The following is a 15,338-nucleotide window of genomic DNA, read 5'->3' on the forward strand; positions in this document are numbered from 1 at the left end:
CCTTTTCACCTGTTTAACCCAAAAATCTATTGATCGACTCCAGACTGTCCAGAACTCAGCTGCCAGGCTTTTAACCAGAACAAAGAAATATGACCACATTACTCCTATTTTAGCTTCATTACACTGGCTCCCAGTATGTTTTAGAATTGACTTTAAAATTCTATTGATCACTTTTAAAGCTCTTCATGGTCTCTCGCCTTGTTATATTTCTGACCTTTTAGTCCCATACGCACCAGCACGTACCTTGAGATCCTCGGGCAGAGGTCTGTTGTCTGTTCCAGAGTCTCGACTGAAAACTAAAGGGGACAGAGCGTTTTCTGTCAGGGCCCCGAGGCTCTGGAACAGCCTGCCCGAGGAAATCAGGTCGGCTGAGTCGGTGAACTCAGTGAACTTAAAACATACTTTTATAGGAGAGCTTTTCCCGATCTTATTTGACTTATCTTATTTTATCCCTTTTATTTTATTGTATTTTACTAATTTTATATTAAATTTTCATGCTCTTATCTTTTTTGTATTATTCTTTACACTTGTTAAAGCACTTTGTAACTTGTTTTTGAAAAGTGCTCTACAAATAAGGATTATTATTATTATTATTATTATTGAATCTTACACATTGTACCTTTAATGGTACATAAACATTGCTACGTATGTTTGAAAATCCGGTAATGACTGACAATGTTGATTTAAAGTAATTGTAGCCTACAGTATTTCTCTTTTGCTGCCTTCTCAAGCTCTAGCATTCTTGAGTGTTTCGCTCCTCTCAGTATTTCATATTGAACAAGTCAAGCCATATTTTCATTTAATTTTCAAAACATGTCAGACTTAGATTTCACTCTTAAGTGCATGTTGACAGACTTTAAAAAATATATGTTTAAGTTGATGAGGAAAAGTTTGTATTTGTATGCAGTCATCGCTAGTTGCTCTTTGCATGTAACAAACTGTACTTTTGGACTGACTTGCTTTTTGGGAATTTCAAAAAGAGACATTGAAGTTTTTGACAGGGATGCCTAGAAAAAGCGATTTTTGTTCTCTAATGTTCTTTGATGTTTGTTTTTTATTTGTTTTCCAAGTTAATCACAGCGCCGAGTCAATTCTCTCTTCTCTCTCTCTTCCTCTCATCTTATTTTGTCTTTGTGATTGATGAAGGGTTTGAGGAAGCACTGGGGAAGCCTACAGAAAGGACAAACAGTCTCCCACATATTGTTGCAGTGTTGAGTGTGACGAGGGAGGTGAAGTAGCTATCAATACCCGTATTGATGACTACAGTGGAAGCTGGTGGAAGTGTTCTGCTTCCCTATTGATCGCTGATCCATTATGAGCTGTTAGTAGACCGCTAGGTGAATGATGGGGTACAGCCCATCCATCATAAGTTGACGCCCACGCTGCTTGGCAGACATGTTCTCTAAGCTGTTTAGCTTGTCTGTTATTCTCCTCCTGCTCCAGTTCTTATGCGATCCTCCTTCTCTCACTCCTTTTCTCTGCTGCTCATCAAACACAAAACACATCCAACCCTCAGCACAGATGGAGTAGACATTTAGGCTTGAATCTGACAGCACCTGTCTCCACACTGACATAGAAAAATACTCTTAATAGAATTATTTGCTAAAATTTCTGTCAAGATCAGCTTTCCCCGCTGCAAACTGTCTAATAAAGACGGAAAAGTCTTTCAGATGTCTTTTCACTCATATTCTCACATATTCAATCTGAATAGAGTGAATGGATGAAATACAATTGGTACAATGAAGAAAAAACATGAACCACATTGAACTATTAAGTGTTTTAACTATGAAGATGAATAAGTGTCTTACCTGGGATACTAATTTAAACTCTCTTCTCTTCTACTCTTCTCCCTGCTTTTCTATTCTATTGTATTCTTTTCTGGTCTATTGTCCAGGTCACTGATCGGTCCGTGCGAGCGGTTGCAGAGCATTGTCCTGAGCTGCAGTTTGTTGGCTTCATGGGATGCCCTGTGACCTCTCAAGGGGTCATCCATCTTACTGCGGTAAGTATCACACGTTTTTGACATGCATTATCATGGTGTTCCTTGGACCCTCAGTCGTGACAGATTGAAAGAATTCAAGTCGTGTGTTTCCTTACGGTAAATGTGAAGACACCGTAGTTCCTGCAGCACATTTAAAAGAAGGTTAATTTCAGTCAACCATTTAACTTTTTGAAGTAATTACTTACCGTAAATATCAACAGAAGTTTTAGCTTGACGTTTTTTTTGTCTAATCCTGTTACCGTAGGCCAGCTCTCCATGTTGCTGCAGGCCATGCATTGTCTCCAGGGGGGGAAATTAACTTTTGCAGAGTAAACTCAGGACCTCGCTGTGTGTTTTATCTTAGACTTAGTTTTGAAGTTATTTTGTGTTAACTTTTAAATCTCATGAAAGCCTAATGAGATGAATCCTAATAATACGCTGCTGTTCGGACTACACCCTGCTGTTTGGATATTACCATGCTAATGAGCGGGGCTCCGTGGTTTAAGATGTGCCATGCCATATAAACATGGACACACATGCGCTCACACGGCGATTGCTTGAGTTGAATTCCCCAGGAAATACCGCACCTTGTTTTTCTTCTCATACATTTCCTTTTTCCAACATCCATCTATAATGTGTGTGTGTGTGTGTGTGTGTGCACCTATGTGCGAGTGTGTATGGCGTGTCCGCACCCATGTATGCTTGTGTTAATACAATTCCATTTATGTTTTATGTACTTGGGTGTACACGCTAGTGTGAACGTCCCCTTGTGGGCTGTGCGGGTCCATTCCTCCTCAAATGCAATTACAGTTGTGTTAATAGGACTGAGACACCCGATGCCACGCTGCATTATTAGATTAAACAGCAGATTAATTTGTGCTCATGGTTTTGGCCCCCTATCATCTCTGCAGCCTCCACTGACCTTGGCCAGTGTGTTTTAGACAGACAGTAATGAAGCCAGCCAGTCATAACAGCATTAGCATACCTGGAGGTGGACGCATTCACATCCACATCCACCCACACGCACAGTCTAGCATACCTCATTATTATTTATTACAGTATTAACCAAGGTGAAGTTTTAGGAGTTTAGATGAGCAAGTTCATAATTCTGATAATATTTATATATTTTTTTAAAGCCGTAGTTTTGTCTCAACTGAAAAAGAAGTTCTCACCGTTTTATCAAGGTTATGAGCTTTAACAAGACAGATACCACAGATGCATACAGAGGCACACTCTCCATCTTTACCAACTTGACAGAACAACACATCAGCTTGAGAAGGTGGCCACACACACACACACACACACACACACACACACACACACACACACGCATGCATACACGCAAAAACACAGTAGTGATACTACTACACACGCCTGCGTACCAGTTATGCATTTGTATAACCCCAGAGGGAGGTCTGCTGTGTCAATTACTGGTTGTCATAACTTGAGCAATCCCTTGATATAGTTGTGTAAAGTTTAGGTCCGTTTCTCCAAACATAATACAATTAGTGTCCATTTTATTCTGTACGCCTCTCCAATCTAATGTAATCCAATACATATTTTAGTTTTTCTCATTGAGATTATAGTTAGTGTGTGGTGTTGAAGTGGACTTTATTACTGTGACTGACCTGTTTTACTCCTCAACACACCTAGAATCATTGATGGGTGTGGTCAGAAGCATGCTCTTCTGCACTTTTAATCACACCCAATGGTGATGTCACAGTGTACCGAGTACACTAAAGCCTAGTTCACACTACATAATGCTAAGCCCAATTTACCGGTCGGCGAGCTCGGTGACCGTCGGGCTGTGATCAGGGGTAAATCAGTGATCGATTGGCGGTCACCATTCGTTATGTGTGAACTACTCAACGACGCATCAAAACGGCTCCCGGACACATTTCTGACACATCGCTGACGCCAGCCAGATATCTATATATCTGGAGGAGTCGGCCGACTCGACATCCTCATCCAGACAATGAGAGCAGGCAGCTGGCAGAGCAGGCAGCTACTTTTTCAATGCAAAACACTTTTAACTCACCTCCAGCTCTCTCTGTAGGTCAGACGATCTCTGCTACCTGTGTGTGCTAATCTATTCTTTCAACCATATTCTTTGTCTTAATTGCTATCTTTATAATAACAAACAACATCTGTATTGCATGTAGGTTCGCGTCATTTCCTGTTTCACATTTCACGTGTGTTTTCTTGACAAAACGTGGTTTGGAGACCAGCGTCGGGTGACACAGCCATTGTCAGCTCGTGTAGTGTGTGACCCCCTGTCACCGATCAGTCACATAGTGTGAACGCCAAAATGACTTCAAGACTCTTGTCAAGACACATCAACAGCACATCGATCTGCCAACGCTGAAAGTCATGTAGTCTGCACGAGCCTTAATACATCTACTGGAGGTCAGCAAAAACAAGAGTATCAGGTGATGTTAAGTTTCTTTTTAAAGGGTAAAACGTATTAATGTTATGTTTTATGTAAATAAATAATATAGGCAAAAATCGTTATTTGGATTTTCTAGACTCTTAAATATCGATGAGTATTGGCCTAAAAATACGGTACCACTCAGGCTATACCTCGTTATATCGATCTTTCACTGAGAAATCCAAAATTTAATGATTCTTTCTCGCAAACAGATTTGCATAAAGATACTTAAAAAAATTTTTTGAAGACAGTTTCTAGCATAGGTATTAATCATTATTCAAGAGTTGTGATGAGACAGAAATGTTTTAAGGGTAACATTTTCAACGCGTTCATCCTGAGTCAAATCATCAGTCATCATTTCTGTGAGTCATCTTATTCTGTCTCCCACTCTGCCTCTTCCTCTCACCGTCCCTATATAATCTCTGATAGTAATTATCTCGTTTAGCAGTTGATTCCTCCTCTCATTCATTCCCACTTGGTCCCATCCAGTGTCGATTGAAAATCATATTCTCGCGTTTAGAATCGTTGCATTTCTGATGACTCCGTGGACCTGCATGCGATTCCAGGACTGCAGCGCTCCTCTCTTGTTCGATTATCACACGCTCCCTCCCACTTCTTTTCTTCCTCGATTGCTCTTTCTCTCTCTCTCTCTCTGATAATCTTCCCAACCTCCTCACTTGCCATCCAGCTATCACCAGAATAAAAGGGAAGAAAATCCATTACTTTTATTAACTTCTCTCATATGACACACTCATTTCAGATTGATATTATTTTAATACCGACTCCTCACAAATGAGGGTAGGAGGAAATCAATTGAAATCGTATTTTCTTAATCAAGTGAGCTGGTGGCTGAAATAGGCCACCCATGGTGCAGAGTTTGATGCAGATGGTCTGTAGAGTAGCTGTAAAGCTGTGGCATTTATGCTCCTCTAATGGTTTTTCAGTGTTTCAGTCCAATGGGAGCTGTGCTCTGTGATGCTGTGGTGCAACACAACTCAATATTTGTAGCCAGGCACCGTTTGATAAATCTTCATCTTGTTAGCGACTTAAAGGCAAAATCAAGACTTCTGCTGGCTGAGAGAGCAAAGCCTCCTAATAGAAAACAAGCTCTCTAACACTTTCCTTATTGGTTGGAAATCAAATATTACATACAGCTTCAAATGTCAGAACATAAACTGTGATGATTTTAAGAGCAAACACGTGTCTGATGTGGTCTTTTGTGATGCTGTGCCAGGCATACACTGTAAATTTTTATTTATGGTTGGATTTGAGATTGAAGCTCAAATTTAGCTCTAACCTCTTGACAGTTATAATAGTTTTATTGATGAGGCTTTTCAAATCCCAAGGCTGTGTAATGGATACAAAACATCTTGGGATGGAGGCTTTGTGGGTGTCCCAGAGCATTCAGTGATTTGGCACTCTCCCTCAGCAGCTAATTTGAGAACTTTATATGCGTGTTTTTTTTGTTTTTTTTTGTGGACCTGTATGAGATTGATCATTCCCCTTATTCAGTTTTAGAGGCTTCAACGTTTAGTCAAGCCTGTGACAAGCCACAGAGGTGGAAGTGCAAGAGATTTTGTGTATATGTTAGTGTGTGGGTGGGTGTTATTAAAAGGATGGAAGACTTCACTCATCCAGCTTCAATGTAACCTGCGCTCTTTAGATGTGTGTGTGTGTGTGTGTGTGTGTGTGTGTGTCTATCTGGAAATGGATTTGTGTGTATTTCAAAAGTGGGTGACATACTGTATTTTCTGTGCTCTCCGTATGTGTCTCAGGCAGCCTCTGTCACTCTTTGCTGTTGACTGGCTTTGAAAAAACAAAGACAAAAAAACATCTTTGAACAGTGTTACCTGTTTATGTCTCTTTCTCTGTCCAATCTCTTTCTGCATTTGGTCATTGTAACCCTCTGTATGTATCTCTTTTTTTTTCTCTTTAACTCTTGGTTTATGTGTGTTTTTGTCTTTCTTTCTCTGTCTTTCTCTGTCTTTCTCTGTCTATCTCTGTCTCTCACTCACTCACACACACACACACACACACACACACACACACACACACACACACACACACACACACACACACACACACGCACACATGCACACACACAGACACACATGCACTCTCCCACCGTCTTTCCATCTTTCTGTCAAGCAGGGCTCTATTCTTCTGGTAGTGATTAAGTCCAAGGTCGGCTCTATCAGAGAACCAGTGTTTGAGAGCAGCTCTGGGTGCCAGAGAGCCTTCATTCCCCGAGCCTTAGATGTCCCAATGATGGCTTCCCTTTGCTTGTCATGCCTACCCACAATGCCCCTCCTCATACATCAGCCTATCATTGCCCTAAGACACTGTGGGCCTCAAAATGCCTTTTTTGTGTGTGTGAAAATTCCCACCCTTGGGAAAGAGAGAGGAGGCCAAAGACATAACAAATGGAGAGACTGTTGAAGAATGTGTCAGAGATGAAAAGAGGTATATTTGGAGACTGTAATAGCTATGTGTTGTCTCTCAGATGTGCAGGACTTGGATGTTTCTGGTCTTAATTTTGGGCCTTGTAGATTAATTCAGCCGTGCCGCTCCAGTGGCTTTGTTGTTCTTCTACAGAAAAAAGTTTGGACCTTTTGATAAATGCTCTCTAAATTTGACAGAATTGGACCGTGGGCAATACCTCATTCTCTCTGTGTGTTTATGAGCAAATAAAACAGTCTAGTTTATGACAGGGAAGCTATTTAATTTCATAACCAGAATCATATGTTCTATCCATCCTGGTGGCTTAGTGGAGCAGTATGTACTTGCAACATACTGAGTTCGAATTTGGCCCACAACCTATGACAGAGGGGGGAAAGAGAAAGAATAAAGTAATACTGTTTATTTCTTTTCTAATTTTTTTCCCCCAAATTGCCATAAGCACAGGCTGGAAAAGAGATTTTAAAGTGGTAAAACACAAAAGGTTAAGATACAGGTCTTCACCCACTGTCACCTTCACACCCTCCACTCCACCACTTCCTCCCCATGTAGGATGAGTGGTGTCTGGCTTTTCTGTAGTCTGCTGGCCCCTTATCTCCTCCCTCTGACTGGAGCACAGAAAATACATAATCACAGTGCCCTGTGTCAAACTGATAACCCCCAACACAAACCAGAGAAGTGTGTGTGTGTGTGTGTGTGTGTGTGTGTGTGTGTGTGTTCATGTCTATGTGCACCTTTTTTCTTGTGTACCAGTGTGTGTGAGACTGTATTTGTACATGTGTATTGTGTCTCAGGGGTGGTAGAGAGGATAAAGGGGAAACGAAGGAGCAGAGGGGATTTGAAGGAAGAAAGGTAATGGGGTTGTGGGGGTCGCAAAATGAGTTGAAATTGTAATAATGATTTTCTTCACTGCTGTATGGAGAAGATTGGGGGATTTTATGAATATAATGAGCAGAGAAGAGCCTAAGGATGATGTGTGTCTCTTGCAAGAGTAATTGAAGAATAATTCATTTGGCTCTAAGACTTTTAACCCAAAGACAGACAGAGATAGAGCGTTTTTTGACCTCTGAGGGGGGGTATCATGTCTCATTATTGGCCCGACTAGTGCCACCGTACTGTCACTGTCACCCAGTGTTGTCACATTAGCTCGGGCTTGTGTATGTGCGCGTGTGTGTGTGCGTGCCTATATGGTCATTAAGCTTAGCGCGGCGAAGAGAAAGAAACGCTGTCTATCTCCTCGAGCCTTTACTGACCACTGAGTTTGTTATCAACACCAACACATGCAGGATTAGCGAATGAAAAGGAGAAAGGGAGAGAGGAAAAGGGGGTTGGATGGGAGAAAATAAGTGATAGACAGTAGATGGGCGCACGACAGATAAAGAGAGAAGTTAACCACACACACACAGACACACACACACAGACACACAGGGATCAGCTCACTGGTCCATGACTGATGCAGACAATGTATTTATGATATCATGGCCTTACTAGTTTTTGCCTCAGTCCTTCTTCAGATATTCATATTATGCAGTCTGCATAGGCCTCTATGTATTTTATATATAAATGTGTGTGTGTGTGTGTGTGTGTGTGTGTGTGTGTGTGTGTGTGTTTTTTCAGTGCATCTGGTGGGGTTGTGTGCATGATTTAGTCTTGCCGCAGAGGGATTGTCTCGACACAGCTTTCTCCTGTCTGACTGAACTTTATGGGATGCTCCGATATGGAGAAAAAAACCCCAACACAGAGCGTGTATGCATGAGTGCGCACTTGTATTCACCTAGTGACACCGCTGCCATTCGTTTCACCTTTTTCGCCACCCGCCTCGTCCTGTCTCGCACAGTCTCTAACACATGCGGACAGCTGAGCAAAATGTGTCAGGGTCACAATGCCACCTCAACAACACCCTGTAACTTTGACTTCTTGCTCAGGACTTTGAATATTACTTCAAAGTGACTGTCTAAACTTCTGCCTGCATTGTTTAGATGATTTAAACTGGTTTCAACTCATCTTTGCCAGTCTAAGATGTGAGAGTTTCCACTGTCACGGTGGTTAGTTTTACTGAAAAGCAATTTATTTTTCCTTTTTTTAGAGACTGTGCTCGCAAGTGTGTATTTTTTTTTTGTCTATATATGCATTTCCCATAGAAGGACCTATGTTTCATTGACTACACTCACATACTAAATCTTGAAGTGGTTATAAATGAACTACAGCAATGAAATAGTAGCTCATATTTTCCAAATCCAACATGTTCGCTATTTATGACTAAAACAATGCTCGCTCTGTCCGTGCTTTTTAAATGTCATCTAGCCGCTTGTCAGCTTGGGACACTGAGGTTGATGGACAGCAACAGCCATGAACTCATGCTGCTTTGTGCCAGCATTCAAACCATGACATCATATCCCCTGCATGGGGTCCACCAGACCTCAACTTCCTGCTTGGCATCATGATGCTTGACGTTGTGTAAATAAATTAAGCAATAGCACAGGTAGTTATAGCTCTGTAGTCTGGCCGAGCATAGACAGGTACAAACACACACACATGCTGTGTGCCAGACTGTGACATAAACTAATGCAATAAAGTGTCAAATCAACCTCTCCAAATAATGAACTCCAGCCTATGCTTGGCTGAAGGATAACGTACCTTTGAAACACCCAGTTATTTTTCTTTTCACTTAAAGTGGCGTTTGGTGTTTGACCTCTGACTCGCTCTCTCATTTTTCCTGTTTAAAAGAGGTTTCTAATTGAAGCAGGTGGGATCCAAGCTGCTTGGAGCTCACAGATCTCCTCTGGTCATGTGGACTGAATTTAACAACCTCTTTAACACAGAAATGTGGTGCTACACCCACTTCTCAGATGGGTACTGTTTGCTCATCCAGCTCTTGTAAAAAAATGTGCTATGATTGCTTTGTGTAAGGCATTATGTGTATATTTGAATTGATTTGCAGTTGGTCTGTAAACTGAGATTCACATCCAGTTTTGTGATTCTGTGAAGCTTAATTTGAATCTGTCATTTTATGCTCTGCAGGGTTTTTCCAGGCAGAATTGAACATTTGAATCAAGGAAATAGAAGCTTACCAAAAAACATTTTAGGATAGGTGAATTGATTTACTGATGGTTAAGAAGTAAAAAATGACTTTTATTTTGTGATTAGTAATTCTACTACATACAATAGCATACTATTACTTGAATTGCTATTGGTATTAATCATAATTTTGCTTGAGTTAAAGTACAGAAGTATTTGCAACAGAATGTACTTCAAATATCAGTATGTCTCAAAATATCTCATTTTGCACATTTACATGTCTGTACATTTAGCTCATTTTGTCATTGGTATAAAATTCCGTTTTCCTGAACAAGTTCTTTTTATTTAATCTGTGGGTATTGTTGTTGATGGTGTTCTTTTGTATTTTCTCTGTCAATTCATTACAGCCTGGCTGCACAACAATTTTCCCTCAGTGGGACAATAAGATAAACTGGTGGGCAGTTTAATTTATAACAGTGCATCATATTTTATAAATTAACCATATGTTTTATATTTACCTCGATCTGAAAATTAAGTAGGTATAATTTTGTGTGAAATGGAAATGTTAAAAGTAGAATCTCCTCAACAGTATATTTAAATATAGTACTTGAGTTAATGTACCTAGATACTTTCCACCTGTGTTTTTTTGCCTGTGAACATGTGTGCACACGTAGTCGTTGGAATATTCATATAATCAGTGTGCGCCTCAGTTTTTGTGCCACACATGTGTGTTCACTGGGGCGGGGATGACACGCTGGCCTCAGAGCAGCTGGATTCTGCAGGTTTCAGTGTTTTTATGAACTGAATGAATAATCATCCAGGTGTAGCTGCCAACTCAGGAGACAGCACCAATTCTGCCTGGTTACAGAGCTCAGCCAACGAAGAGAAAAACCTGCCGAAACCCCTCACCAAATCCCGTGCTCTGTATTCTGTCGCTGTATTTCTCTCACACTTAGCTCTCCTCACGCTTTTCACTCCCCCCCTCTCTCTCTGTGCTCTGTGAATCACTCGCTTTGTCTTCCTCTCTGTCTACAGCTTTCGCGCTCCCTCCTCCCCGTTTCTCTCCATTTATTTTTCTTCCTTTTCTGTTCCTGTTTATTCTTGCCTCACAGAAATACACCAGCAGAAAATAAGCTATATTATGAGTAGAAATGATTAAATAAGATTGGAAGCAATAAAACCTTTCACCTATGAGTCAAATTATGATAATCTGTCAACTCTGAGAAAACAATCACTGGCACTGTGGCATGTTACGTTCTGGAGGTGTGACTAATTACTGAGGGGTTTGTTTTTTGGGTGACTTTTCATTTCAGGGATTTGGAGGATATTTTTCTTTTTTGGCAGATGTCTGCTAAACCTAAACTGTGGAATTTATTTTCCTGCGGTGGCTTTTCACAGATGGATTAACAAACTTACAGTCTCAGCCGTGACTCTGCCTCTTCCCTTTCATGCAGACATCTGCTAAATTTTCAAATTTTCTTCAACCCAGCTACACTCTCAACCAATCCAAACTCACACTGGTTTGGCCTGCTTTCTCATTGGTTGTCCACATCAATGAAACAGTCACTATTGGTTTGTAGTAGAGATTCTATTTAGCAGACATAAGCAGTTTTGAAGATTTGGAGAACAAATACTACTTTTGATGTTGGGGCTGTTAAAATTTACTCCAGGCTTAATTACTATTAATACTGAATGCAAATAACTCTGTGTTTGTGTGTGCGTGTGTGGGGCGGTGTTCTGTTGATTTTGAATTCTTTTGACACTGTGTGTGGATGTTTGTTGCTATGAATATTAGTGGAAGCAGTCACTTAGCCTACATGTAGGTTTGATTTTTACAATACCTTTGTTTTGCAGACAATTGCAATACACACACACATGCACACAGACAGCCTAATTCTGTCTGAATAATTTAGTACTTTGATCCAAAACACTGGCCACAGGGACACATGACAGTTTGTGTGTGTGTGTGTGTGTGTGTGTGTGGGTTTATGTGTGTTTTCATGCACATGTGTAAGCCTGTACTGTTCGTCTATGATAATTCACACAGTTAAGGGGTTTCCCTTTCATTAAATACCATTGTTTATCATGTCAGTTTAGCTGTCCCTGACACGCAACTACTGCATTCTCGACCCTTCTTTGCACACATAAGCTGTTTAATGTTTATTTCATTAGTTCATCTAAGCGTGTCTTGACAGTATACTTGCCAATCTGCTTCATGTTTATTTCATGCCTAAGCAGACCTTTTTATCACATGAGGTGTGCATCCAATTTTCTCTTAAGGAACGACAAAATAATGCCACAGGCTCCGTAAGAATAGAGAGACAAATGGAGGAGCCCCTTTCATTACCTTTGGCGCAGGGCCGCATGTCACACTTTACCGTGTTTTTTTGCATTGGAGTGTTTTGATTCTTAGTATGTGGGGACAGGGAAGAGTGTTTACATGTGTGCTTACTTCACCCAGCAAGCCTTTGTCCTTATCCATTCCCCCCCATGTGTCTTCATGCTGGTAGCTATATGTCATGCCTATGGAGCCGACAGTAGTGTTCAGTGATCTTAACAGCAACTGTAAGCTTGTTTTCTCTTTAGCCTTGGCCATGACATTTACCTCCCTGCCTCCTTGGCGGCTGGCCGGAATATCATACCTCTATTATCTGTCATCCCTGTGTGTGTGTGTGCACATGTGCCATAAATAGTTTTAAATAGAGTATGTATCAGAGAAAATACACCTGTGCTATGACTTGAAAAAGCCTTTGGTAATTTCCAGCGTGAAGGGATGCTTGTTGAACAGTGTGTCAGTGTGGGTTTCTAAGAGTGTGTCAGGAAGTAGAGATTCTGAATGGAGGATTAATCTAAACCCCCTCTTATAAGATATTCAGATCGGAAAGAGGGATTATTGAAAGTCGGAGAGATGAAAGGAAGAGGGAAAGGGAATGCTCATTTTGGCTCATAACCCCTCACACCAGGCATGCAGGCAGAGAATAATAAACAGTAACAGCAAACAATTTTGTAAAATTTATCTGCATTGTTAGGTTTTATTCTGCACTAATGCTACTTTTTCAGTACATGTGATGGTATACAAGTTTACTCAGTGTATAGAGAGATTTTTTTCCCCCCACATTGCTTGGGTATTTATCTAAACCATCCATGAAATTCAGCAGGCGTGTATTTTTGTGCCTTTTTGTGCTGCTTGTAGTAACGAACCAACTGCTGGTTCTTTCATGAATGGAGAGGAAATTGTATGCCTGTATACCTGTTTGTGTGAAAGAAATAAAGTGTAAGAGCTGGATTTTACCTTGTTAAAGTCCAACTGGAATTAAATTCCATTTTTTGGTATGCTACAGCATACATATCTGCTCTGTAAGTTACTTGTCCTGTGAGAGAACAAATCAACCAAAAGGGAAAAATTTAAATTTTAGTTATTTTGTTTTCATGATGGCGTCCCCCAGTTTTGTATAGATTTTGTGGATTAGCATTAGTTATTTCAATCAAAGTCCTTATAGCCTCTATAAAACGTCTCTGTTTCGATACAGCAAATCACAGGCAGAGCAGATGGTCATACTGAGCCAGACAACACAACAGCCACAGACTCTGAACATCCCACATTGGCTTTCCTACTAAAGTCTCCTTCTTATCTAACATACAAACATGAACATATGCTGTGCCTGTTGAACGAGCGACCAGACCAACATTCACAACCAACATTCAGAGAAAAGTGCACTGCTAACATCAGTTTGTAGACTGAAAGGTGTAAAGTTATCTGCAAATGTCACTTATGACCATTTAGACTCTTCAAAACCTTTAACAACACGTGTCTGCCCTTTACATACACACTACAGAAAAGTAGCAGTTCTGATTTTCCTCCCTTTTAATAATAAAAACTATTAACTACAAGTAATAGTTCACATTATTTTGTACTACAAAAAGGGATGACTAAATTTGATTGCAATTGGTCGTCAATAGGTTGTCTGTGCTGCACAGCTAGCACTTTGTGTGAATTTGACAGGATTAAATCATTCAAATGCTTTCATGTTTTGCCTCTTGTAGCTACGAAACCTGAATGTCCTGGACCTGCGGCACATCTCAGAACTTAACAATGAGACTGTGATGGAGGTGGTGAGGAAATGTCACAACCTCAGTTCCCTCAACCTCTGCCTCAACTGGAGCATCAACGACAGGTATTTCAAATCAAGTATATTTGTTTGTATAGCCCAGTACCACACACAGTGACACAGTTAGTATAAGTTCAAAGTTTTATAATCCAGCAGTGATATTATAATCCGTGTTGGGCAAGTTACTCAGAAATTGTAATAAATTACTTGTTACTTAATACTCCTTAAAAAAGTAATAATATTACTTTACTAATTATTGGTTCATAAAAGTAACTAGTTATCTTACTATATTCAGTAATTCAGTATTTTCACAAAACGTTGCGTTGCTTAATGCCACTCTCTCCCAGGAGTCACTGGCATCACTGGCAGTAGCGCCCGGGGTTTCTTTCTATAAGTTTCATGTTGCTGTGCTGCTTCAGCAGATGCTTCAATAAATTAAATATAGAATTGTTCGCAGTTGAAAGCTTTTTGCTGGTCGCGCAAAGTTTACAACGGATGACAGTGTTCTTTGCATCTTAGACTGTGACACAAAAATGGTGATAATTACAGCTTTGGAAAGAACACCTCTGTCCCTCGTTCTCTATTCTTCCTTTAGTTTTTGGCTCAGAGCTGACTTGAACAACACAAAGTCTGGTGCCGCTGAGCTGTCGCGCATTCATGTCAAGGATGGTGCGTTTAGTAACACAGTAACGCAGCGTTACTAGGATTAGTAACAATAAGAAAATTTTACAGTAATGCGCTACTGCCCAACACTGATTATAATAAATCTAATGCAATGCATTCAACATTGTTAGACCCCAAGGACACGTACACACACACACACACACACACACACACACACACACACACACACACACACACACACACACACACACACACACACACACACATTCAAATACTTGAAGTAAAAACACATCATACATACATACTTTACTAAAACAGATACGTTCTGTATGCAAACATGAAAGCCTGCAAACACTGGCACAAGGTAAGATAGACCTAGGAATTAAAAACACAAGTTGAAAGCACAACAAGAACTTTTATTTTCTTTGTTTTTTTTCTCCCTGGTCATTTTTCTTTCTGCTCCCACTCCTTTTTTACTTTCCTCCCTTTTCTTTCTCAAATGGGAGAGAACCTGTACACTGTATGACTGCTAGAGTAAACCATCTCCTCTTTTATTTATTATCTGGTGTTTTATTCATATGTTTCTATTTAATCTATTGATTTACAGCTAAGGCTGTGGCTTCTCTGCCAACTGTACTCCCACTCTGGCTTAGGAGTGTGAACACAATATTGAATTTACCATGGTGCATAGCAACAATGGTTGTGTGTGTGTGTGTGTGTG

General features: G+C 40.4%; 1 protein-coding gene across 1 annotated transcript in view; it reads left to right on the plus strand.

The window, feature by feature from the left end:
* Positions 1 to 14,954: 14,954 nt before the first annotated feature.
* Positions 14,955 to 15,338, plus strand: part of LOC123959864 (F-box/LRR-repeat protein 17-like) — a 152,536-nt gene continuing 152,152 nt past the window's right edge. Inside the window, exon 1 of the mRNA XM_046034176.1 lies at positions 14,955 to 14,981. Within this exon, the coding sequence (XP_045890132.1) occupies positions 14,955 to 14,981 (27 nt within the window). The remainder of the gene's footprint in view (positions 14,982 to 15,338) is intronic.

This window comes from Micropterus dolomieu, linkage group LG21, assembly GCF_021292245.1.
Source record: "Micropterus dolomieu isolate WLL.071019.BEF.003 ecotype Adirondacks linkage group LG21, ASM2129224v1, whole genome shotgun sequence".
NCBI lineage: Eukaryota > Metazoa > Chordata > Actinopteri > Centrarchiformes > Centrarchidae > Micropterus > Micropterus dolomieu.